The following is a 25,592-nucleotide window of genomic DNA, read 5'->3' as shown; positions in this document are numbered from 1 at the left end:
GAATGAATGAATGAACAAACTAGATGTTGTAAAACATGAAAATACTAAGTTGCGAGGAGAATGTAGAATCGCAGTGCCATATACATTGTTAAAAGTACAAACCATAAAGTCACTGTGGAAAACTGACAATCTCATAGATAAAGATAAAATTAGCCAGGCAATGATGGTGCACTCCTTTAATCCCAACACTCAGGAGGCAGAGGCAGGTGGGTCTCTGTGAGTTCCAGGACAGCCTGGTCTTAAGAGCTAGTTCCAGGACAGCTAAGACTGTAGGCAGAGAAACGCTGTCTAAAAAAAAATTATCACAAAAAAAACAGAAATTACGATCCTTAGATTGCATCACACATAGGGAAAGAGCATTGAGGAAAAACTTATACAGGGATATTCATAATAGCTTTAATTCCAAAACCTGGGAAAAATTCAATGTCCCTGAGAAGGCAAGGCTACACACACTGTATATATCCCTATGATGACCTAGAATTTAAAAATAATCAGGAAATAAGCAAAAAAATCACAAATAGTTTTTTGAGACAAAATCTTACAATGTTGGCCTAGCTGCCTTGCAAATTGCTACATAGATGAGGCTGGCATTGAACCTACAAAGATTTACCTGTTTCTGTTTCCCAAATGCTGGAATTAAAGTATGTGCTACCATGTCTGGCACAAATAAATACATTTCAGTAAGTAAATGAAGTGAGACTCGTATTGCTACAATGTATAGGATTCCATAAACAAATTTTTGGAATGAAAAGTGTGATTGACCTGGTTTAGGCCTTAATTTCATCATTTGTTAAAAATGAGAGGATATATTAAAAATATAATTTTACTGAAACTACATTTAAAATATCTATACATGTAGAACAAGCACCATACCTCACATTAGTTTCATCATTAAATTCCTCGGCCCACTTTTTCCTTGACTGTGCAGTAGTAGAACCATCCAAGCGGTAATAGTCAATATTCCTGAGCCACTTCCCTTCACCTGAAAATGTAAACAGAAAACTCAAAAGAGGAATTTGATGTGTTACCCTACTAATATTAGTAGATTTTTTTCCTTGAGTATCACTTAAAAGGAAGATGGCCAAATTCTTGCTACAAAGCTTGGCCTGAATTTGATCCACCAGGTTGAAGGACAAAACTGAACTCAAATTGTTTTCTGACCTCCACTCACATCCCCACACATGCACACACTAAATAAGCATAATAAAAAAAAACTTTAAGTGGATGATAGGCCAGGCATAATACTATATGCCTATAATCCCAGCACTAGGAGGGCTAACGGAGAATTTCAAGTTCTGAATCTGAGAAGCTTCTGTAAAGCAAAGGACAACATCAAAAAGACGAAAAGGCAGCCTACAGAATGGAAAAAAATTTTCACCAACACTACATCACACAGGACTGATCTCCAAAACATATAGAGAACTCAAGAAAATAGACATCAAAATTCCAAATAACCCAATTAAAAAATGGGCTACAGATCTAAGAGAATTCTAACAGAAGAATCTCAAATGGCCGAAAGATACTTAAGAAAATGCTCAACATCCTTAGCTATCAGGTAAATGCAAATGAAAATGACTCTGAGATACTATCTTACACCAGTCAGAATGGCTAAGATCAAAAATAACAATGATAGCTTATGTTGAAGAGGATGCAGAGTAAGGGGAACACTTCTCCATTGCTGGTGGGAGGGCAAACTTGTACAGCCACTTTGGAAAACAGTATGGCGGTTTCCCAGAAAATTGGGACTCAACCTAACGCACAACCCAGCAATACCACATTTGGGCATATACCCAAAGGATGCTCAATCATACTATAAGGACATCTGCTCGACTATGTTCATAGCAGCATTACTCATAATAGCCAGAACCTGGAAACAGCCTAGATGCCCCTCAACCAAAGAATGGATGAAGAAAATGTAATACATTTAAACAATGGAGTACTACTCTTGAAATTTGTAGGCAAATGGATGGAACTAGAAAAACCATCCTCAGTGAAGTAACCCAGACCCAGAAAGAGGAGCATGGTATGTACTCACTTATAGAGGATATTAGACATAAAGCAAAGGATAACCAGCCTACAGTCCTTAACCCCAGAGAAGCTCGGTAACAAGGAGAACCCTATGAGAAACATATATGGATCGCCCTGGAAAGGGGAAACAGACAAGATCTCCTGAGAAAATTGGGACATGGGAATGGAGGAGGAAGGGAGGGTGGAAGGGGAGGAGGAAAGAAGAAGGAGAAGGGGAAGGATCAGTTGAGGAAATGGGATAGTAGAGATGGGGGAAGGACAGAGAGGGAGAACAAGGAAAAAGGTATCTTGATTGAGACATTATGGGGTTAGCAAGAAACCTGGCACGAGAGAAGTTCCCAGGAATCCACAAGGATGACCCCAGCTAAAATCCTAAGCAATAGAGAAGAGGGTACCAAACTGGCTGTGTCCTATAGTCAGATTGATGAATATCTTAAATGTCATCATAGAACCTTCATCCAGCAGCTGATGTAAACAGATACATGCTATGAGATAATGCTCTTGTACCCTGTAATGATTTGTCACTATTTAGGTTTAATAAAAGAATGATTGGCAAGTAGCCAGGGAGGAAATAAATATGGGGTGACCAGACTAGGAGAATTCTAGGAAGAGGAAAGGCTCAGTTTAGAGTCGCCACCTAGATGCAGAGGAAGCAAGATGAAAATGCTGCAGTGAGAAAAGATAGCAAGCCATGTAACTAATCATAGATAAGAATTATGGGCTAATTTAAGTTGTGAAACCTAGTTAATAATAAGCCTGAGCTAATAAGCCAAACAGTTTATAATCAATATAAGCCTCTGTGTGTTTCTTTGGGACTGAACTTGTGGCACCAGGAGGGAAAGAAATTTTTGTTTACAGATGCAGAGATCGACAGCAGGTTCCCCTGCTGTCAGGCTGGAATTGCTGAACTCCCATTAACTCACTTAAGCTATTTCAGTAGGCATCTGTATCATGGTATTGATCCCTTTATGCATATTACTGCTCCTCTCTCTCTTTAATTGAACTTTGGTAGTTTAGCAACTCCAGCCCGACAGCAGGGGAACCTGCATAGGACCAAACCAGGCCCTCTGAATGTAGGGTACAGTTGTTTGGCTTGGGCAGTTTGTGGGGCCACTGGTAGTGGGACCAGGATTTATCCCTACTGCTTATACAGGTTTTTGGAACCCATTCTCTTTATATGAATACCTTGCTCGGCCTAGATATAGTGGAAAGGGCCTTAGCCCTGCCTCAAAGCAATGTGCTATTTGCTAACTCTCCATGGGAAGCCTTACTCTCTCTGAGGAATGGATGGGAGTTGGAGTTGGGGGGAAGGTAGAGGGAGTAGGAGGAGGGGAGGGAATAGAAACTGGGATTGGTATGTAAAATGAGAAAATATCTTTTTTTAAAAAAATAAATACATAAACTTTAAAAAAATTAAATGGATGGTAGAGCAGGCATAATAGTACATGCTTATAATCCCAGCACTAGGAAAACTGATGGAGAATTTCAAGTCCAGGTCAGGCTAGTACTCCATAACTAGACATTCTCAAAATGTCAAAATAAGATAAAAAAAGATATAGCTAAGTTGGCAAAGTGCATGAAGCCCTGGATTCTCAGTACAAAAGAAAACCAGATGTGGTAGAGAGTAAATGCATACAATTCCAGCACCACTTGGGAGGTAGAGGCAAGAGGACGAGAACTTCAAGGCCAGGCTCAGATAAGAGTGAATTCGAGACTATATATTTAGAAACAGAAACAAACTGGGTTAATGGCTCATGGCCGGCTGTGCAAATATGAGGATCTGAGTTCTGATCCCTAGCACCCAGGCAAAAGCTGGGCATGGTGATGGGCTCCTGATGCTAAGGGCTTACTGGCCAGTCAGCCTAGCTGGATTTGTGAGCTCCAGTCAGTGAGAGACTATGTTTCAAAAAAAAAATAAGAAAGAGTGACTGAGGAAGATACCTGAGGCTGACTCTGATCCTCAGAGGCACTTGTGTACAGGCACACATATACACACAAAAACCAAACAAGAAGGTAGGTTATATTATTGAACAGATGAGCAGTATACTCTTCTAGCATGTACAAAGCCCCAAGGTCCCATCCTCAGAAAACAGAAATGAGTTTATCTCTTCTTATTGTACAAAATATATCCTTCCCCCCTTTCCAGTGTTGTATTGAGACAGGATTTCACCCCATAGCCAAGACTGCCAACACAATCCTTCTTGTCTCTGCCTTCCTAGTGCCAGAATTATAGTACTGTCATTACGTCTAGCAGAAAGACGGTCCTTTCCAAAACAAAAGATAATTAATTACATCATGAATAAATTCACCACACTGGCTCTGGTGGCTCATGCCTGTAAATCCTAGTATCTTGCTCAAACAAGAGGTAGAAAATACCTGAGAAATATCAGCCACTACCCTCACTGGCCTGGAACTTTAGGTTAGTACCTAAAACTCTCAAGATTCTGGAGTTCTCTGACTTTGGACATTTTGCACAGACAGCTAGATTATAATTTCTAATCTGAATCTGATACTCAAAATTAAAACCTATAGTATTCCAAATTCCGATACTTAAAAAACTTCAGATTCCCAAACACTTTTTAATTTGCAACTAGGGTTCTATGTGTTTGATCAAGCACTACCATGATTTACTGTGGTGTTCCTTAAATCTAACGTACACAATACACAGTGCCAATCCTAGGAGTAGTAAAAATAGGAGTAGTAAAAATAGTCACTTAAAAAACTCCATTGGTAGTTGTAACCAATGCTTGCAAAGACAAATTATAAAATTAGAAATAAATTGAGCCAGGCAGTGGTGATACATGCAGCACTCAGGAGACACAGGAAGGTGAATCTCTCTGAGTTTGAGGCCAGTCTGGTCTACAGAGCTAGTTTCAGGTCATCCAGGGTTAGAAAAACTCGCCCCAAACTCGATGATAAAAAAAAAGGAACCAATTGAAAAGCGTATTAAAAAAACAAAAATAGGTCAACTTTACTAGTGATCAGAAAAAAATATAAATTAGCCTAACAAAGAAACACCCCAAAACAAAGTCAAGGACTTTGAGTAAAAATGGTGATTTACAAGCTGTCTCTGAAATACAAGAATCAGAGTAACTGCCAGGTGGTTGTGGTGCACACCTTTAATCCCAGCACTTGTGAGGCAGAGGCAGGAGGATCTCTGTGAGTTCAACACCGGTCTGGTCTACAGAGTGAATTACAAGACAGTCAGATCTATTATACAAAGAATTCCTGTCAGAAAATTAAAAAAAAGAATCAGAATAACCAAGGGCTTTATTCTGAAGAGAGAAAGGAGGGAAAGCATGAGGAAACATGACAAAGTAGACAGGACCGTTGAAAGGCATAGAGAAAGAGAAAGGTTACAAACACAACCATGGGAAGCAACCTAAGCCCACACACAGCTCAGCCTCCAAGGTCTGATTACCTACTATGTGTTGGTTTTTGTTTCTTGTGGTCCTGGAGCTGAAACTTGCTTTGTACATCCAAGTTGCATGCTCTATCACTGAGCTACATCCCCAGACTCTTCAATAAGTTTAAAAAGAATTGCCCTATAGAACTATGACAGCCTACAATCCCATTCAAAATATTAGAAAATTCGTGTTTAAATATACAAAAACTCAAAATGGTCAAAACATCACCGTTTACAATAGCCCAAAGGTGAAAACATACCCAGTATCAATGAATGACTGATGAAAATGTGAAATGAGGCAGACAGTGGGATGATGGGGGATTTCCCTCTGTATGCTATGATTACCATTAATGAACAAAGAAACTGCTTTGGACCGATAATAGGGCAGAACTTAGGTAGGCAGAGAAGACAGAACTGAATGCTGGGAGAGAAGGGCGGAAAGAGAGATGCCATGGAGCCGCCACCAGAGTCAGACATGCTGAAACTTTGCCGGTAAGCCACTGCCATGTGGCGATATGCAGATTAATAAAAGAGTTAAATTAATATAAAAGTTAACCAATAAGAAGCTAGAGCTAATGGGCCAAGCAGTGATTTAATTAATATGGTTTCTATGTAACTATTTTGGTTCTGGGCAGCCAAGACAAACAAGCGGCCTCATCCAACAGTGGGATAATAGATCATACACAAAGTATAACTTAATAACACCTGCCACAAAAAGAAAAACATTGAATTTAGCTCACAAAGTGAAAGAAGCTAATAATGAAACATTGTATTAGCATATTAGATTTTTGATAAATGGATTTTAGCAAATCTTGGCACAAAAGAATAAAAACAGAAAAATACATTAATATAATTCAGTGTAGTAGTCATTTTACTATTTGTATCCCATAAACATCATACCTTAAATATACAAAAGAAATATTTAAATGAACAAAATAAAATAAAACAAAACAAGCAAGCATAATAACGAATGCTGTGATGCACTCAAGCACAAAGCTGAGGCCAGAAGATCATGAGTTTGGGGCCAGCCTAGTTAAACATCAAGAACCTGTTTTAAAACAGGAGATGAAAGGGGAAGAAACAGAGATGATACATAGATGTCTGTGAATAAACACAAGGAGAAAATACAAGCTAATTCTGAATATCAGGGTTGTGAAAAATTGCATAGTCTGGTTTCCTTTATCCTTAAAATGTTTATATATGCTCAAGTGAGTGTTTAAAAGCTTATAATAATGTAGGCATGCTTATAACTTACCTTTATAGATAAGAGGTTTATCTTTATCTTCTGTTTTCTCCCTACTAGCCAATTCGAGAAAATCTTCAATCAAGTCCAAAGATATGAGTGACTGGCTAAAAACAAGACTTAAAAAAAAAAGACTAGTGTTCATGGATTACAAGATCAATCCAGTAATTATTTCTCCTAATTAAGTATTAATTTAACACAAAATCTTATAATTAAAATCTAAAAGGTTCAGCAAGATATACATTGAAAAAATTAAAAAGCTGACTGTAAGATTTGTATGAGTGTTAGGCACAAGACAAACAAAAAAAAAAACAACTGAAAAGGTAACTCAGCTCTAAATCACCAAAAGGCAGGAGAATATCAATGGAACAGAGCCTATCTGGACACAAACATAGTAACAGTTTGGTTGTCTCAGTTGTCTTCCCCAGAATCAAACACTCTACTGAATCAATTAATTCTGAACTACAAACTAAGTTCTTGATGGAACCGAAGTTCCTAGAAATGCTATTTAATTGCTATTAATATAGAATTTGAACAATTATTCCAGACAAGAAGTCAGCCTGAACCAATAAGCAAGTAAGACTAGTCTGGGAATCACTGAGCTAAGACCCACGCAAAGAACTTAAGAATCACTAGGAACAATTGTCAAAATACTAATAACTGTTTCCTAGCTGCAAATAACAAAGAAAAGTTGATATCTGATTGACAAAAAAAATGTTTATACTTACACAAGACATTTTGGTTTTACCTACTTTATTAGCATTTCATATGAAAATATAAAGAGCAGTGGGGTGGTGGTTGCACGCACCTTCAATCCCAGCACTTAAACCACAGAAATTGATAACAGGAAAACATATCTGTAGTGTCATTTCTTCTCCTGTACAAACTCTAAACTCAAGTATCTACTTCCTACTTTTCATCTTTCATGAATAACAAAAATTATTCAAACTTAGCATGGCTGAAAAAAAAATTCTTTATTTCTTCTAATGTACTTGTTTAGTCTATAGCCGTCTTTATTTTAGTAAATAATACCATAATCCACCAGTCATCTAAATTGCAGATCTAGTAGTCATCTTAGATTATTTCTTGCCCATATTTAATCTATCAATTCCTATTGTTTCTAAACCAAAACATAACGTTTACCAATTAATCCCAGGACCTGGGAAGCGAAGGCAGAAAGATTATTGAGTTTAAGACCACCCTGAACTATACAGTAAAAACCCTGAAGCACTGAAGAAAAAACTTGATTATGTACTCAGAAACACAGTTTATACTTTCATTACATTGTAATAATAATAAAATATACTTTACATGAGAAGAAAACACTAGATTTATTTAAATAAGCTTTATAAACAATAGTAAGTATACTAAAAAGTTCATTTACATAATAGATATATGAAAAAGCTTACACTTTATCCCCAATTTCTTCTGCCATTCGAAGAATTTCAAAAAGAAGTACCATTTTTCCAGAATGCTCTAAAACCTCAGCATCAGCATCTGTAACAAAATCTTTGTACCAATCTGGAGCTGGACTACTTGGATTAGAAGTGGAAGTAGTTTTACCTAAATAAAATAAATAGAACATAAGTAAGTATATTAATCAGGAAAAAAAACTGAATGAGACCAAAAGGAGCAAAATAAGCCAGAGTAAGAAGGGTTAAGGGACTGATGAATATTTGGTACAGGGACAGACAGATGACCACGAAGGCCAACACAAGAGAAAGCTCTACACTGAGGAAAGGGCATTGAATTGGAAGAGATGAAGGTTGGAGATATGCAAGGTGGTAGCAAGCAAAAGATGGATTCTGACAGAATTCAAGAAGACAGATGCTACAAGCAGGGTTGAGGAGGTCAGAACGAGATTATAAGAGGTGGAAATCCCACAGACCATAAAAAACTAAAACCCTGAAAATATACTATGAAAGACACGAAACAACAGAGACAGAGAGAACAAGGAAGAAAATCTCTTCCCCGTGCTAGTAAACCCAAACAGTGACCTGAGAAATCATCCACTCACACTAAACCATTGTGTTTTTAGTTTAAAAGAAAATTTGGCCATAAAAGAAACAAGAAGAAAGTATAGGAAATAATCTGCTAGATAATTTAAATGTAATTAGAATCAAAATAAAAATATTAGGTTAACATGCTTCTACACTTTCAACTCTGTTGCAAAGTATTTTAAATCTTAATGATATAAAAAGCATAGAGCACAGTGAACTGTGTTTCATATCTAATCTTCATCAATATTTTAACTGTACTTAGTACAGATGAGTCTAAGATATAGTTCATTTTCGCTACTTTTTCTAAGACCGAACGAATCCTCTACTTTCTATATATCTGTCATTTCTGTTCTACTCCAAGTATAGCCCTAAACTGTGCATCATCTTGGTTGGCATTTTAAGCTGTGGACAAATAGTACCATCCTGCTTGTATCGTTCTGCAAATTATTGCTCAATGTGGTTTCTCATGCGAAATGTAGTTATTCGTGTGTGTCATTTAGCTTTTTGATTCAGTCACACTAACTGCCATGTAGTATGCAACTACATGATTATGTAATCTGTTATTAATGTTCTGTCTGTAAGATAAAATGTTTCTCTATGAAAGCAAAAGGAATGTTCAATGCTGAGGCTATATTTTCTCATATACCATGCATTTTATACCACAAAGTTACACAATGATTCCTACAACAGTGCAACATACCAACTTTATAGAGTCTTTAGCCAGTATTTACAGAATCTTATTTTCTTGAGAATCTGGCTATGCTGTTTGTTTTGTGATCTCACTTTCCCCAGGCTGCTTATTAGCAATTTTAGTCATAAAATTTTCCTAAGGTTAATATTTCTAGTATTCTATTATTTTCTTTTTAAAATTCAAAAATGTGCCAGTCAGTGGTAGCACACACCTTTAATCCCAGCACTCAGGAGGCAGAGGCAGGCGGATCTCCGTGACTTGTGGGCCAGCCTGCTCTACAAGAGCTAGTTCCAGGACAGGCTCCAAAGCTACAGACAAACCCTGTCTCATAAAACAAAAGAAAAATTTTAAGTGTACTTATTGTGTTTGACATAGGGGGACTCATCTGTGGGGGTGAGGGGCCAACTGTGTGAAGTCCATTCTCTCCTTCCACCTTTATGTGGGTTTCTGGTATCAAACTCAAGTCTGCAAGCTTATACTATCTGGTCAACCATGTTTTAAAAATATTTCTATTTTGCTTTTATCAATTATACATGTGTGCAATTTGAATACTGACCACTCCTCACCTCCAACTTCCAACCAGTTCTGCACACCATTTAACCTCCCTTCTAGTCTCTCTATTAAAGAGATTTGTGTGTTCATTTTCTTCTGTGACACACAAGATAAACCAGGGCCATCTGTGTAAAATGTGAGTTTGGAGCTATCAATTGGAAGGTGGTGGCAACAGCAGAGGATATATGACTAAGACAGTCATTTATTTACCCCTTGTCAGAAGCTAATGACTGCCAATAGTTGAGAGATAAAGAGTGACCCTGTGATCCCTCTCCTATTTCCTTGACTGAATGTTGAAAGAGCTGGTCTGGTGTGGGCTCACTTACAGTTCATATGAGTTAATGTAACAGTTAGTGGTGCTCCATTGCTCTTCACCTTTAGCTTCCCACTATTACATAGGTCCAGATCCCTGAAACTACTGGCCTGTGGTTAGTCTGGGAACATGAATGGTAAACTGTCCTCTTCGCTAACATGAAAACATGGCTTGGTAACCACAACTCATCGCACACAGGTAATTTGGGGGAAAGAAAAACAATGTGGCTTATTCTGAGCACTCTTTGTGGGAGTCTAGAATTTGGAGTCACCACGTGCTTAGTAACCAGCCCCCAATAAAAACACTTTAACAAGGAATCTCTAATAGGCGTCTCTAGTAAACAATACTTTGTACATGTAGTAATTGAGTGCTAAAGAAGAACACTCTAGAAGACTCCAAAGAGTGCACTTGTTTGAAAGAAAATGGCCCATAAAGTGAGTGGCACTATTAGGAGGTGTGGCCTTATTGGAGGAAGTGTGTGTCACTGCAGAGGCAGACTTTAACGTCTGTTTTGCTTAAAGTTCCCTCACTTTGACTTGGCAGTTGACTTCCAGTGAACTGCAAGATGTAGGACTCTCAGCAGATGTAGTCTGCCTGCACACTGCCGTGCTCCCCTTTATGACAGAACTCTGAAACTAAGTAAGCTACAACAATTAAATGTTTTCTTTATAAGAGTTGTCATAGTCATGGTGTCTCTTCATAGCAACAGAAACACAAACTAAGTTTTGGAGTGATGTTTAGAAGTTTCCTTTGGACTTTACTCCATGACTTTTTCTCTTTGTAGACCTTGTGTTATAATAAACCACAGTACTGAATATGACTATCCCCTGAATTTTTTGATACGTTCTAGTCAATCAATGAGCTTGGACACAGTCTTGAGGACCTTGGAACATAACTTATTAAACAAATGTGAACACTTTTTATAATCAGTCACATAGCAAACAGTCAATGATTCTGGAGAACAGTGCACTAAAATAATTTTAATATGAAATCATCAGAACACAAAAAATGCTAGCAGAAAGTAAAAATGTGAAGCTATATAGAAAGAAATTATAATTTCCAAGCAAACAGAACAAATTCCACTCTTTTTTGTGTGGGTAACTGAGGATCAAACCCAGGTAATCCTGAATGATAAACATGTGAACTACCATTGAACCATGACTTTAGCCCTTCCATTCTAATTTTGCTCCTACTAAATATAATAATAGTCTATTATCTTAGCTGGTAGAATGCTTTTCTAGCATACATGAACCCCTGGACACCATCCTCAGCACTGCAAAAATAAAGTATCATGGCATATATCTATAAGCCTAACACTCTGAAGATAGATATAAAAGAACAGAAGTCCAAGATCATACTCAGATACATATCAACAACCTGGACCCTTTCTCTAAAATAAATAATATAGAAACCTATGGGCTACTCTAAGTAATAGATATTCTGGCTTGGCATGGTAGACCATGTCTCTAATCCCAGTAGCAGGGAGGCTAAGTAAGGATAATTTCAAGTTCAAGGCAAGTCTCTGTTAGATTGCAAGTTCCAAGCCAGCATAAACTACACAGAACTTATGTCTCAAAAACAAACAAATCCTTAGCAATATATAAAATTAAAACTCATAAACAAGTACGTCACACTGATTTTTCTTATTTCACCATCCACATAATTTAGTTATAACTTCTGTTATAACTCTGTGCTGTGTAAAGATGCATGACATGTTATCGGGAACTGAATGAATTCAGAACTATTTTATATATGTTCTAGATCCTCGAAGAATCATAGAAGGCACAGAATATGATGTGTTAAAAAGCAATACACTTATTCAAAACTTCTTGATGCCTTCTAAACATATTTAAATAAATGGACTACTGTTGTATATGGAATAATCGTTCACTGTACATTTTAAAGGGGAAAAACCATTAACATGTCGGCAAAACACCTATACACACAAAATAAATAATAGAGGTAAGAAGGGAAAGGGGAGAGACAGACAGACAATTAAAGTGTATGTAGGGGGGAGAAAAGCAGCAGCAGCATAGTTCTATGGTCTGGAATATGGTTTTCCCCCTCACTAAAACTCATTTTAAATTCTGATTCCCAAGAGATGGTTAGGTTGTTAAGGCAGATGAATAAACCAGAATAATGTAATGGTGAACACCGATAAAACTGAGGAGGCTAAGGCAGGAAGATCATGAGTTTGAGGCCAAGAAAACCCTATCTCAGAAAATAAATGAATGAATGAATGAATGAATGAATGAATAAATAAATAAATGAGGAATTAAAGGAGGGAGTCATCTTGTGAGAATTATTATAATTCCTTTTGTGTTTTATTTTCTCCTTGAGTGCCCATTTGGTCTCTTATTTTCTACAAGGTGAACAGCCTAAGACTCTCACTACATACATGCAAACATGGGATGTTCAGCCTCTAGAATTGTGAGCCCTAATAGAACTTTTTCCTTTACAAACTATACAAACACTTGGATAAAAACAATATAGTATATTCTTAAATGAAGATCATTTAAATCTAAAGAACAAAGTTGTATTTTACCATCTATCCTAGAGAACGCTTATGAATATATATATATATATATATGCTACAAAATATATCTACAAATAAGTAACTTCTACTTAACTTCACACAGACATTAAAAAACAAAAGCATTCAAAACTTGTCTTTTGGAACTCATAACTTTTCCTGCTTTCTTTCAAGGACACACCATACTGCCTTCTACACCCTGCTCCAGTGTCCAAGTCCTTCACATTAGAGCATACATAAAAAGAAGAGATACTTCAGAAAACATACCAGAAAAAAAGAATGGAAGCAGCTAAACATTTTTAAAAGCAATCCAGCCACACATACCACTTGTACTTCTTGGTGATAAAAGGAACGTTGGCCAACTTTTAAAGTTAACATCTTATTCCTTGAGAATTTCATACGTGCATCAAGTCTATCGCCATTGCCTCCCCGCTTCAATTCTCCCACCCCTCTGACTTCCATGTTACTTATTTACAGCACTGAACAATTCTTTCTCTTTTCAGCCAAAACAGAAAAAAGAAATTCAGAAACCATATTTCCATACAATTATTTCCAGGAACACACATATAGAGAGAGACTGCAGAACTATAAGCAGAAAGGGGGGAGAAGAAAGCACAGAAGGAGACAGAAGCAGCTTTCCAATGCATTAACTCTATAAGAACAGGTTTTGCTGTTTTAATGAAAATATTCTTTTAATTCTATTAGGAAGATGAATGCTGATAAAGCTGCTTTAAGAGATGGAGTAGCTAGAGAGAAGAAAAAAAGGGAAATTTTGTAGTTTAAATCTCATGACTCCCCTGATTTGGAGAATCCAGGGTTTGTGGTTAGGCTGCCACCTGTCTATTCCACAGAGGTACTGAAAAGAGAAGCGTTTATAGAGGAGTCACTGAGTTAGTCAGCTGCAGACCTTTGCTCACTCAAGCTTATCTGATCACAAGATCATCCAGCTGTCACCCACACTGCTTTCCTCCTCACTGATACTTAACTACTGGGCTCTAGAGCTTCCCAATGCCAAATATTTAGAGCCATTTACAAGTGCAGTATTTTAAATAATCTGATATTTGGTCCAGGCTTCAAAACTCCTACAGAGAACATAGAAAGGCTAAACACTAATTCTTCAGCATATACAAGGGGAGAAGAGCTGAACCCACTGGACAGTAAACTCTAAGACTTTTTTACTTTCATATAAGAGAGAAAAACAGCAAAATAAAAAGCACATGTTGTAGAGGAAACCAAAGCAGGTAATTATAGACTATGAAGAATTTGAAAGAAAAAAACCTAAATGATTAAAATTCATTCTAATATATACAATTCATTACCTGAAATGCTTCCAGATTTCCTATGTAGTTAAGTGGAAATCCTTGCGATTAGACATATTTGGGCCTGAATGGTAGTTCTACAATTCATTTATAAACCTAAATTTACCAATGACATTGCAGTATCACTAAAGAACTGTTAGTTACACACAGAATCAGAATAATTGAGTGCAGGTTTATAAAATCAACTTAACAAATGCCTTTCCTTTTGTCCTCCCTCCAAAATACCAGACGGAAAAAAATGAATTGCCTACAACTAAACATTAGTTGGAAATTGTTGCAACTCTGTGCCCTCTTTCATTTTAGGTTCTTAATAACCTAAGCAAAGAAATTCCTTTGCATCAACATTAGGATAACAAAGGACAAAAAAAGCACTAATGACCTAACATGGTCTAAGTCAAGGTTCCGCAAGAAAGGCAACATTCATTACACTCACTTTCCTCTAGCTTCACAGAACCTGAGGGGTTGTTTCCTGTTTCGTCCACATTTCCTTCTCCACCCCCTCTAGATCTTGAATTCCAGACTTTGATGACTTCAACATCATTGTCACTACCACTTCCACTTGAGCTACTATCCTTTTTCCCTTTTTTACCCTTTGTTTTCTTCTTCCTGAAACAAAAAGAAAGAAAATTTCATGTTAAGAAAGCATATTAAAGCTATAAAGTCAATTCTTAGCAGACAACCACAAGTATGGGGTTTTGAATATATCAGCATAGATAACAAAGTACTCAATTTACTTTGCATACTCATCTGAGCTTAAGCTCATGGAGGTTTCATCAGAATCTGAAGCTATAAATTCACCCATACTATCTTCATCAAAATAACCCTAAACAAAAAAAGACATATGTTAGTAGCCCATTTCAGAATATATTGGAAATTCAAGCATTTCATTTCACTTAAATTAACCAACATCAATAAATAAGGACTAAGGAACTATTGAAGATGGGAAGAAACAATGGCTTTTTAACGGGATTGTACAAAAGAAGGTCCTCTATGGGATGATCAAAAAAAAAAGGCACTAGAAACATGAAGAAACGAAGTTTGTTGTTTTGTAGCACAGTTAATTTCTTAGCTCAGATAAATTACTATAGCTATACAAGATATTAAAATTAGGAGAAACTGGAATAATTTCTAATCTTTCAATAAATATAAAATTATTCCAAACTTAAAAAAAAAGAATTAAGACAAGCCTCAGCCAAAGCTGGCCTCACAATGCTTGATCTAACTACCTCAGCCTTCCAAGTGCTGAGAGTACAAATGTGTGTCAACATACCCAGCAAGGCTTTTGTTTGTTTGTCGTGTGGAGACAGGGTTTGCTGTACTATGGGCTCCCTATATATCCAAGATGACTATGACATTCAGATCATCCTACTTCCACTTGCTAGGTGCTGGGACTAGAGATGCATGCTACTTTGCCTGGTTCTCAACATCCATGGGTATTATGCATGCTAGACACTCTACCTATTGAACTACTTTCCCAGTCTAATTTTTTGCATTTTTTCCAGTGTATGTGTGTGTGCGCGTGCGCATTCACGCATGCACGTGCACTCATGCAAGCACATGTTGTCAATAGGGATCAAAACTAAGGACCCTGTGCTTAATAGCCAAGTATTCAAGTAGTAAGATATGCCTCTACCCCTCTAAAAAAAAGTTAAAAGGGCTCAATACAAAAACTTTTAGGACTGGGACTATAACCCCATTGGGTTCAAAACCAACACATAAACATTTAATGATTCTATAAGTATAATGAATTCAAAACATAGAAATAAGTTAGGCATGGTAGCCACAAGTTGGAGGCTAAAGTGGACTACACATTGAGTTTCAGGTCATCCAGTGATATAGAGTAAGACCCTTTCTCTTTGGCAATAAAAAGAAATAAAAGTGAACTAAAAGTAAAAGAGGCTGAATTAATGAAACAGAAAGTTGCTTCAGAGAGAGAGAATGTAAAAAATAACATTTAAATAATTTGAGGTACTTAATTTACCTTATTTTCTTTGCTAATGTAGTCCAGCTGCAAACACCAAGGATGAGTCCAAATTCTACTTAACATCTGAAAGTCTTGAAAGAGCTTTGCACCTGCCTTTCCTCTTCCACCTTCAGTGCTATTACCTACACCTAACAAAAAGAAACAACAGTTGAAGACACAAGAATTCTCCATTTCCACCATGGTGGTTCTATACTAGGTCTCATACATGCTCAAGCCACACCCAGTATCTCACTTCACTTCCTAGATAAAGATGTAGCTCCTTCTCTACTCAGCTCCTTCTCCAGCACATGTCTGCCTGCAAGCACCATGTTCTGTCATGATGGTATAAGACTAACCTCTCAAACTGTAGAACACCCAATTAAATGTTTTTCTATTTTTCTTTTTTTTTTTTTTGACAGCTGTAATGGTCATGATGTCTCTTCACAGCAATAGAAATCCTAACTAAGACAGAAGTGACAAAGATGGAGAGCAAGGAAAGAAATATTTTGATTGAGGGAGTCATTATGGGGCTAGCAAGAAGCCTGGGCCAACTGGTCTTGCCCTGTGATCAGGTTGATGACTATAGAACTTTCATTCAGCAACTGATGGAAACAGAGGCAGAGACCTGCAGTGGAGCATTGGGCTGAGCTCCCAAAGTCCAGCTGAAGAGTGGGAGGAGCAAGAATATGAACAAAGAGGTCAAGAGTATGGTGGGTATATCCACTGAAACAGTCTACCTGAGCTAATGGGAAGGAACCAGCTTAGAACCAAACTAGACCCTCTAAATGTGGGTGACAATGATAAGGCTGGGGCAGACTGCGGGGCCACTGGCAATGGCACCAGGATTTATCTCTACTGCTTGTACTGGCTTTTTTGGACCATTCTCTTTGCTCAGCCTAGATACAGTAGGGAGGGCCTTTAACCTTCCCCCAAAGGAATGTGCCTTACCTTCTCTGAGGAGTGGATGGGGGAATGGAGAAGGGAATGGGAGGGAGTGGGAACTGGGATTGATATGTAAAATGAAAAAAGATAGTTTGTTTTCTTTAAAATAATAGAATTAAAAAAGAAAAAGAACAGAAGTGATAAAATACAGGAATTAAAATATCTAAAATTTTGAAAAGTTTATTACTATAATATCAGTAGAAATAGCAAATAAAAAGTTCTGATTTTAGTCACAACAAAGTCATAACTACTAACACAAACTATAATCTTTTATCAGTCCCATAAAGGGGGGCTCACTGCAATTTTAATTAAAAAGGTCACTAAAAATACATACTTTCCCTTATATTTTTCAAATGTCCTAAATTGTATTCATGGCCCCTTTATCTATTACAGATAGATAAAGTGTTGCTCCATACAGATAGGCCTCCAGCAATTCTTTCCAACTATGACAACTCAAAAAGGCTTCTTTCAAAAATTATGTTGAACAAAATATAAATGAGGGTAGGAGAGGAAAATATTCTAGGTAAAGACAGACAAATAATAGTGCTCTTACTACTATGGGAGGGAAAAAAATCAAAGATTTTCTGAAATCCACAGAAATACAGAATAATTGGGAGAGGCAAAGGTCTGGGGAAAATGAAGGGATGGAGGGCAACAGGTATAAAATTTCAATCACATATGATAATGTTCTACAGACATAATAATAAGCATAAGGACTATAATGTATTGTATACTATAAACTGCTAAGAGTGTATTTTAGGTATTATTTCTATATACAAAATGTATGAGAAAAAAAACAGGCATGCTTGATCAGCTATATTAATTTTCTTGCTATGTAGATGTATACATTAAGCGTGTCTTAAGTGTAGTTCATAATGTTGCTCATTTAAGTCCAATGATGATCTGCTTAGCTATTCTAGGAATCACTAACAGCCTTTTGTGTTTCTTGGCCATATTGGTGGAAGAAGAAAAGTAATGAGGGCATTAAAAATGGGGAAACTTGGGGCCAATGTGGGGCTAGGAAAGGCACATGTTAGTAAGCCTAAACTTGATCCCCAGAACCCACATAAGGTAGCAGAGAACTGAACATTACAGGCTGTGGTCTAACCTGCACATGAGTGCCATGTTCCAAGTGTGTACACATACACTTAAAAAATAAATGTAATAAAAAAAATGAAAAATTGGATGTGGCAGTGCACACCTTTAATCACAGCACTCAGGAAGCAGAATCAAGTTGGGGGCCAATCTGGTCTACATGGTAAGCGTCAGGGTAACAGGAGAATCTGAAAACAGAACTGAAAAGGAATATGGTAGCACAAGCCTATGATCTCAGCATTTGGGACACAGAGTCAAGTGAATCATAAATTTAAAGACATTCCTAGCTAGACAGAAACTTTGAGGCCGGCTTGGATGGTGGTGGCAAAAGCCTCTAATCCCAACACTTGGGGGGGCTGAGGCTGCCAGATCTCTGTTGAGTTCCAAGAAAGCCAGAAAGCTGTTATAGAGAAAGCACGTTTTGGGGGGAAAAAAGGCAAGGGAAAAACCAACTAAAAGAAATATGGAAACACCTTATAGGAGTTAATTCTACAATTAGTTTATCTCAAAATATGCACTGATGAAATAATCTCCTTTAACAAAAAAATCTGATTTTATATCCTCTAATATTTCTGGGTCAATTAGTGAAAATAAACACTTAAGATGACCTAAAAAAAATCTCCAAGACATCACATACCTAATACAAAGTACCCAAGAGAATTCTATATATTCACAAATAACTGAAAAAATATGATATTAAATTAACTCATCAACGCAGGTCTAGAAAGTTGAAGAATGTGGCTTACTTTTCATGTGCAAACATGTTTTACATCAGTTGAAATCGAAATCATGCAGTTCCATCATTTGCTAATTGGCTTCAATATTCAAGCATTACACATCATTGCTGAACTGTCCTCTAAAGGAATTGTTAAAAACCATGATGTTCTTACTTCAATATTTGATGAAAGAAGTAAGATTAGAAATAGTACAGAAATCTTGTCTGTACCACCAAACAGTTCAACACAAGCTGTGTTTGATTTATAAATTGTAGTACAGAAATCTTGTCTGTACCACCAAACAGTTCAACACAAGCTGTGTTTGATTTATAAATTGTACTATAGGATACTAGAATAATAAAATCTTCAGGCTGACTGCTTAAGAAAAACATCAATATCTTGAGGAAAATTAATCCTTAGTCAAAGGAATATCAGGAACTACGGTCAAAAGTGCTTCTGGTCACAGGGTAACAGGAAAGCATTCGTAAAAACAAAAAGAAATGTCAAAAAAAGATGAAGGAATTATTGGGGCACAGCAACTGGAATGCTCAGGTAAAGCAAATACAGTTTAAAGAAATGCTACAGGAAATCTTGATGTTATATAGGACTCTGAAGTCATAAAGAATAAACAACAGAATAACTGAATATAACTTTTGAAAATAAGTCACTGTGTTTTCCTTTCAAAGACTTATTAAGTATGGGAATACAATGTATGCCTGTACTTCCTTCCAGTACTCAAAAGCTCAGAACAGAATATCATGAGTTCAAAATCATCCTGATATATACATCAAGACCTTGTTTCTCCCCTAAAAAGTTTTACAGAGATATAATATATACAGTATGAAATTACAAATTAAAAGTATAAAATCCAGTGACTTTTACTCTACTCACAACCATTGTCACAATTCAAAGACTTTTGGCTGGTAGAAAGCCTTTGCTGGTTTTGTCTTTGCAGTGGTGGGTATTGATTCTAGAGTAAAACACATGCTGGCTAAGCTCTATGCATCTGAGCTACAACTCAATCCCACAATTCAGCTTCAAAATACTTTCATCACCACTACAAAACACTACACGACTTAGCCTCAACCTCCTCATTCCCTCCTTTGCATAGCCCTTAGACAAACTGCATCTAATGAATCTGTAGATTTGCCAATACATGATGTTTCAAATAAGCAGCATCATAAACTTATGCATGGCTTCCTTATTGCCAAATATTACCCATTATATGTATAGCCCTTGTTTCTTCATTCATTCATTTTGTTAACAAACATAGTTTCTGCACTTGGGTATGTATTTATGAAAAATGTTACGATCAACATTGAAATTAAAACTTCATTTCAATTGTGTATACATCTAGGATTAGAACTGGTGAATAATGCTAAATCTTGGCCACTTTTTTCTTTTATCATATCCTATTTCATGTATAGTGATCCATCACTGTGTGCCTACCTTACATTCATTTCCTTAGTAATAATATAAGTAAATGCCAGTTGTTTATATTATTTGAAGAAAAGTCTTCTTGATTCTTTAATACCAACCAGAGCTTGCAGGAGGGAGAAGTTTGAGATACTTTCTCTATTAACCCAGGCTGGACTGAACTTCATGATTCTCCTATTCTAGCCTTCTCAGTGTTGGGATTATATGTGCATACTACCACAGTAGGCAGGAATGTCCATTTATGACTGAGTTGTAAAAGTCCGTTTTATATGTTCTAGATATAAGTACCTTATTAGACAGGATTCATTTAGGTTACCTCTTATCACAACTTATCTTTCATCTTTTTTATCAATTGAGACAGGGTTTTACTCTGTAATATACGCTGATATGGAACTTGCTAGGAAGCCAAGGCTGGCATCAAACTTGAGATCCTCCTGCTGCAGCTTCATGAGTACCTGGATCACAGGCCATGTGTCACCATGCCAGGTTAGTTTTAGTTCTTAAATACAGGTCCTTCACATTTTTTGGTAATTCATTGAATGAGGTAATGCATGGATGTGTGTGATAACCTCATTGAGAGGATGGGATGAGATTGTCGGCTTCAGTCCAAGAGTACAAGACAGCCGGGAGAACACAGGCAGACCATATCTGAAAGTGAGAAAGGTGAGTGGGAGAAAAAAGAAAGGGAGGCAGAAGAGGCTAAGAAGCGAGGAGAGAGACGGTGATTCCTGCTCAGTTTTGTTTTGTTAGTTTTGTTTTTTAGTTTTTTGAGACAGAGTTTCCCTGTTTAACAGTCTTGGCTTTCCTGGAACTCACTTTGTGGGCCAGGCTGGCCTTGAACTCAAGAGATCTGGCTGCCTCTGCCTCCCAAGTCCTGGAATTAAAGACCACCATTGTTCCCAGCCAGCTTTGTTTTTCATTTTTTTCAGATGAGACATTTACTAGGTTTTCTTACTGTCAAGCTTGCCCCACTTCTCCCTTTCCATCTTTCTGTGTCTCCCTCCCTCTTGCCTACTCCAACCTGGTCTGACTAAGCAGCTGGCTGTCCCAGAATTCATTATGTAGAACCAGATGGCCTGGAGCTCACAGCGAGATGCCTGCTACCATTCCCAGCTAAGCATCTCTCTTAAGATGTCTATGCATCTCATCTCAGTGAGCTTCCAATTCCCAATGTAACATAAAACAATGGCCTTGAACTACTAATCCTGCTGCTGTCACCTCCTAAACACTTTCATTATAGGTATGTGCCACCAAGTCTAGCTTCTTTTTAAATCAATAACTATATGCAGGTGGGCTAAAGAGCAACTTTTCACCTATATTTACTATTCTTATTATATGCATTCATTAGTTAGGGCCAATAAGTAGAAACCTAACTCCAAACGAGAGACCAGGTTGTTATGTAAAGAAGTATAACATCAAGTATACTGGGTAGGACACATAGATAATAATACCTGTGCATTCTAGTTTTTAAAAGGATACCGAGAAGAATAAATTAACAGTACTTCAGTCAACATTTTAAACATTTCTCTGTTTTTTTAAATTATAACATGGAGAGGATAATATGGTTTGCCTTGGATTTTGCCTTCAAACCTTGTGAACTTGATAACTAAGACACAATTTCATGGATGTAATTTACATACTTTTTCATACAAATGTAGAATATTTTTAAAATTACTCTAAATTTTTTTGTTTTCTTTTACAGATTTACTCCGCATGTGTAATTCTTCTGAAGTAGCCCTTTTTTGGTTTTGTTTTGTTTTTTTCAAGGCAGGGTTTCTCTGGGGAGCCTGGGCTTTCCTATAACTCACCCTGTACACCATGCTGACCTCAAACTCAGAGATCCACTTGCCTCTATCTCCCCAGGGCTATGACTAAAAGGCGTGTGCCACCATGCCTGACCTGAACTAGTTCTTAACTAATTAAAGGCTTTATTTACATAATACACAGACACTCGTGGGCATTTTCTTGCATATTGTTGGCGGTGCTGAAAATCAAGCTGAGGTTCCCTTATATACCATGTTTAGTTGAAGAGCACTTCAACTAAACAATTATTGCTTTAAGATTGTCCCTTGAACAATCTTAAACAAATTACTTGGATAGTAATTTTAATTTAATTATAATTTAATTGCAAATTTTTATTGATTTTTATTGAGCCCTACATTTTTCTCTGCTCCCTTCCACTTCAACACTCTCCCAAAGTCCCCATGCTCCCAATTTACTCAGTAGATCTTGTATTTTTCTACTTCCCATGTAGATTAGATCTATGTATGTCTTAAGCATACTTATTTCATTCAAATGTAAAAAATATGAAATAAACTTAAAAATGGCAAAATTACCAAGAACATATTCATACAGAAGATGAAAACAACTGAATGCATTTGTTACCTGTTAAGTGATCTAAGTAGTACTGATAGAGCTTGCACTGAATAGCAGTCATTCTCACAGCCAATACATATTCATGTTTTGGAGGCAAAAACTTTGTTAATGCTGTATAATCTTTCCTCTGCAATTAACAAGACAGAATGCAAATCAGTTATCTAAACATATAAAAACTTTAAGAGCTCTCATTTGTTGGGAGTTGAAAGACACATAGTCAATATTTTCTAAATGATATTTACCCTCTCAAGTTGTAACAGAAACCACGTATGACTATACTTAATATATGTCATATGACTATATAATGATACATTGGTTTAAAAAAAGATACTGCAACATGCCCATCAGATTTTAAAATAAAGTGGTTACATGTGAACGATTGATGAAAATTCAAGTTCTCAAGATAATCTTTTCGGTATTTAAAAAAAAGTATAAGTAGGAGAAGTCATGTGGTAAGTAATGCTATCAAAAATGACTTGCTTTTCATGTAACTCATGAATTAAAAGTGTCATGGGAATCAAAAGTGTCACATAGGCAGGGCAGTGGTAGTGTGCACATTTAATCCCAGCACTCTGGAGACAGAGGCAGCCAGATCTTTGTGAATTCGAGGCCAGCCTGGCAAGTTCCAGTATAGCCAGGGCTACACAGGGAACCTCCTGTCTCGTAAAAAATAAAAATGTCACGTAGCCAACTGTTGAGGCATATGCCTGTGATCCTAACACTTGAGATGCTGAGGCAGGAAGATCAAGGCTTCCAATTCAGCCTAGGCTAAAAAGAAAACCCATCTCAAAAGAGAAAAAGGGGGAAAACACACACACATTCACACAAAACTCAAACTCTAAGACAATCTGAATTATGCCAAACACCAACACATAACTTCTGAAGCTATGTTTGTCCCTTTAAGAAAATAAATCATGGGGCTGGAGAGATGGCTCAGAGGTTAAGAGCACTGCCTGCTCTTCCAAAGGTCCTGAGTTCAATTCCCAGCAACCACATGGTGGCTCACAACCATCTGTAATGAGGTCCGGTGCCCTCTTCTGGCCTTCAGACATACACACAGAATATTGTATACATAATAAATAAATAAATATTTTAAAAAAAGAAAAAAAAAGAAAATAAATCATGCTTAAAAAAAAAAAAGAAAGAAACACCAATGGCACCATGTTACTGTAGGGACAGAAAATAATACTAATAATAGGTGAATAGAAATAACTACTTAAAACAAAACAAAATAACAAAAATCCCAACTTACTACTTGGGTAATAACAGCAGTAAAGAAACAAAGTACTTATGAGTACATGTAGCCAACCTAATCAAACACAACTGTCTTCTATGACAGCATTATAGCCATCCTAAAAGATATTCTGCTTCACTGTGGATCATGTTTATAGCCACCCTTAGGGTTTATTGTCCTCGGAGAGAATGTAGATATTTAAATTTCTGAATTGATAACAAGATATTTACCTATCTATAAATATGGATTCACCAATAGTCTTACTTAAATAACACTACTAACCTGTTCAATATATACCCGAAAGTAACGAAACCATTGTGTGCATGTGTGTGTGCGTCTGTGAATGGATGTATGACTAAAGAGTGAATGAATATATGAACCACATGTGTCACAGCATAAATGTGGAGCCCAGAGGACAACCTTGTGAGCAAATTTTCTCTTTCCACTTTTACAGAAATTCCAGGGATTAAGCTCTGGTTGCCATGCTTGTACAGCAAGCACCTTTACCCAGTAAGCCATCTTGCCAGCCCCTAAAATGATATGTTAAAGATTACTTTAAAATCAGTTCAACTCTTAGTTTATACTAGCCTCTACTACAACTATTTCAAACAATGAGGTTCTGAACACCATGCCATAGTACAAAAAAGAATTTCTTCATCATAACAGCTGTGCATCTTAAAACAATGAATTTAAACATGAACATAGCAATATATGGGGCAAGAGCATTAATCAATTGTGTTCTTAAACTGTGAAACATATTACAAATATGAATAAATGGCAGATTTTTAAAGAGATGCAAAACTAAAAATGAAAAAGAAACAAAAGTAGTTGAAGCTTGAACTCAGAAAATAATGTGGGATGGCAGTATTCTTATTATGGAAGCATCTGTACCTGAACACATCCGGCTAACATCTCATAGAGAATATGAGCACGTTTTTTCATCACTCTCACATCTACCATTGTAGAATCTGCACACTGACCATTCTGGATTGGATTTATAAATCTATTTCTGAACTCCTTGATGGATCCAAGCAAATTTTCCTTGATAAAGTTAACCATGCAATGATCTAAGAGACAAAATATTGATTCATTAATAACATTAAAGATGGAAACCCAGAAAAACTCCCCAATATATCACTCATGCCAAAACCTCAGATTATAAAGGGAAGGGAAACCGGAGGCAGAAGGGAGGTGAGGAGAAAAAGTCAAGTTTAGGAAAATATCTGGTTCTAAGTCTGATCTAGAACTACATAAATCATATGAGAAACTGAAAGAGACCATCCATAAACCCTAGGCCTAGTTCTTCTAAAAAGTGATTGATTCTAAATCACTATTCTTTACAGGAAAAAACAAAACAAGTATATATAACTAAAATGATGATTTTATGGTCAGTGAGGGCATGTTGTAAGAAAAATAAATACAAAATAAAAGTAATAAAAGTAGATAATAAGCTACTATGACGCAGCTAAGACTGTTCTTGATTCAGCTGTGCAAGCCTTTAAAGGTGCCACCACTTGCCCTATATTAAACAGCACCACAATGTAAAATAGCATTTCTATAGTAAGGAGAACAAAAGAACAATGGGAAAAAATAACAAACAAATAAAAAGCCTGATGAAATGGAAAACACGAAACTCTATAATGACAATTGGAATTTGCTAAATAAGCTGCTGTTCCATTCCAAGAAAATGAAGGATATTCACAGGCACCTCTCTGTATATTTCAGTTTTCTCTTCCAAAATTGT

The 25,592-nt window shown here is 36.7% G+C and overlaps 1 protein-coding gene across 1 annotated transcript in view; it reads right to left on the bottom strand.

The window, feature by feature from the left end:
* LOC121442727 (transcriptional regulator ATRX) overlaps positions 1–25,592 on the bottom strand; it is a 164,998-nt gene that overhangs the window by 25,330 nt on the left and 114,076 nt on the right. Inside the window, exons 21-28 of the mRNA XM_041644329.1 lie at positions 24,740–24,915; positions 22,624–22,741; positions 16,067–16,197; positions 14,820–14,908; positions 14,519–14,691; positions 8,087–8,240; positions 6,690–6,796; positions 874–982 (exon numbers count right to left, since the gene is read on the bottom strand). Coding sequence (XP_041500263.1) covers positions 874–982; positions 6,690–6,796; positions 8,087–8,240; positions 14,519–14,691; positions 14,820–14,908; positions 16,067–16,197; positions 22,624–22,741; positions 24,740–24,915 — 1,057 coding nt within the window. The remainder of the gene's footprint in view (positions 1–873; positions 983–6,689; positions 6,797–8,086; positions 8,241–14,518; positions 14,692–14,819; positions 14,909–16,066; positions 16,198–22,623; positions 22,742–24,739; positions 24,916–25,592) is intronic.

This window comes from Microtus oregoni, unplaced genomic scaffold (genome assembly GCF_018167655.1).
Source record: "Microtus oregoni isolate MIOR12 unplaced genomic scaffold, Mior012 000094F_ref0000399, whole genome shotgun sequence".
Taxonomy (NCBI): domain Eukaryota; kingdom Metazoa; phylum Chordata; class Mammalia; order Rodentia; family Cricetidae; genus Microtus; species Microtus oregoni.
The sequence above is the reverse complement of the archived record's forward strand: the minus strand, read 5'-3'. Positions and strand labels throughout refer to the sequence as shown.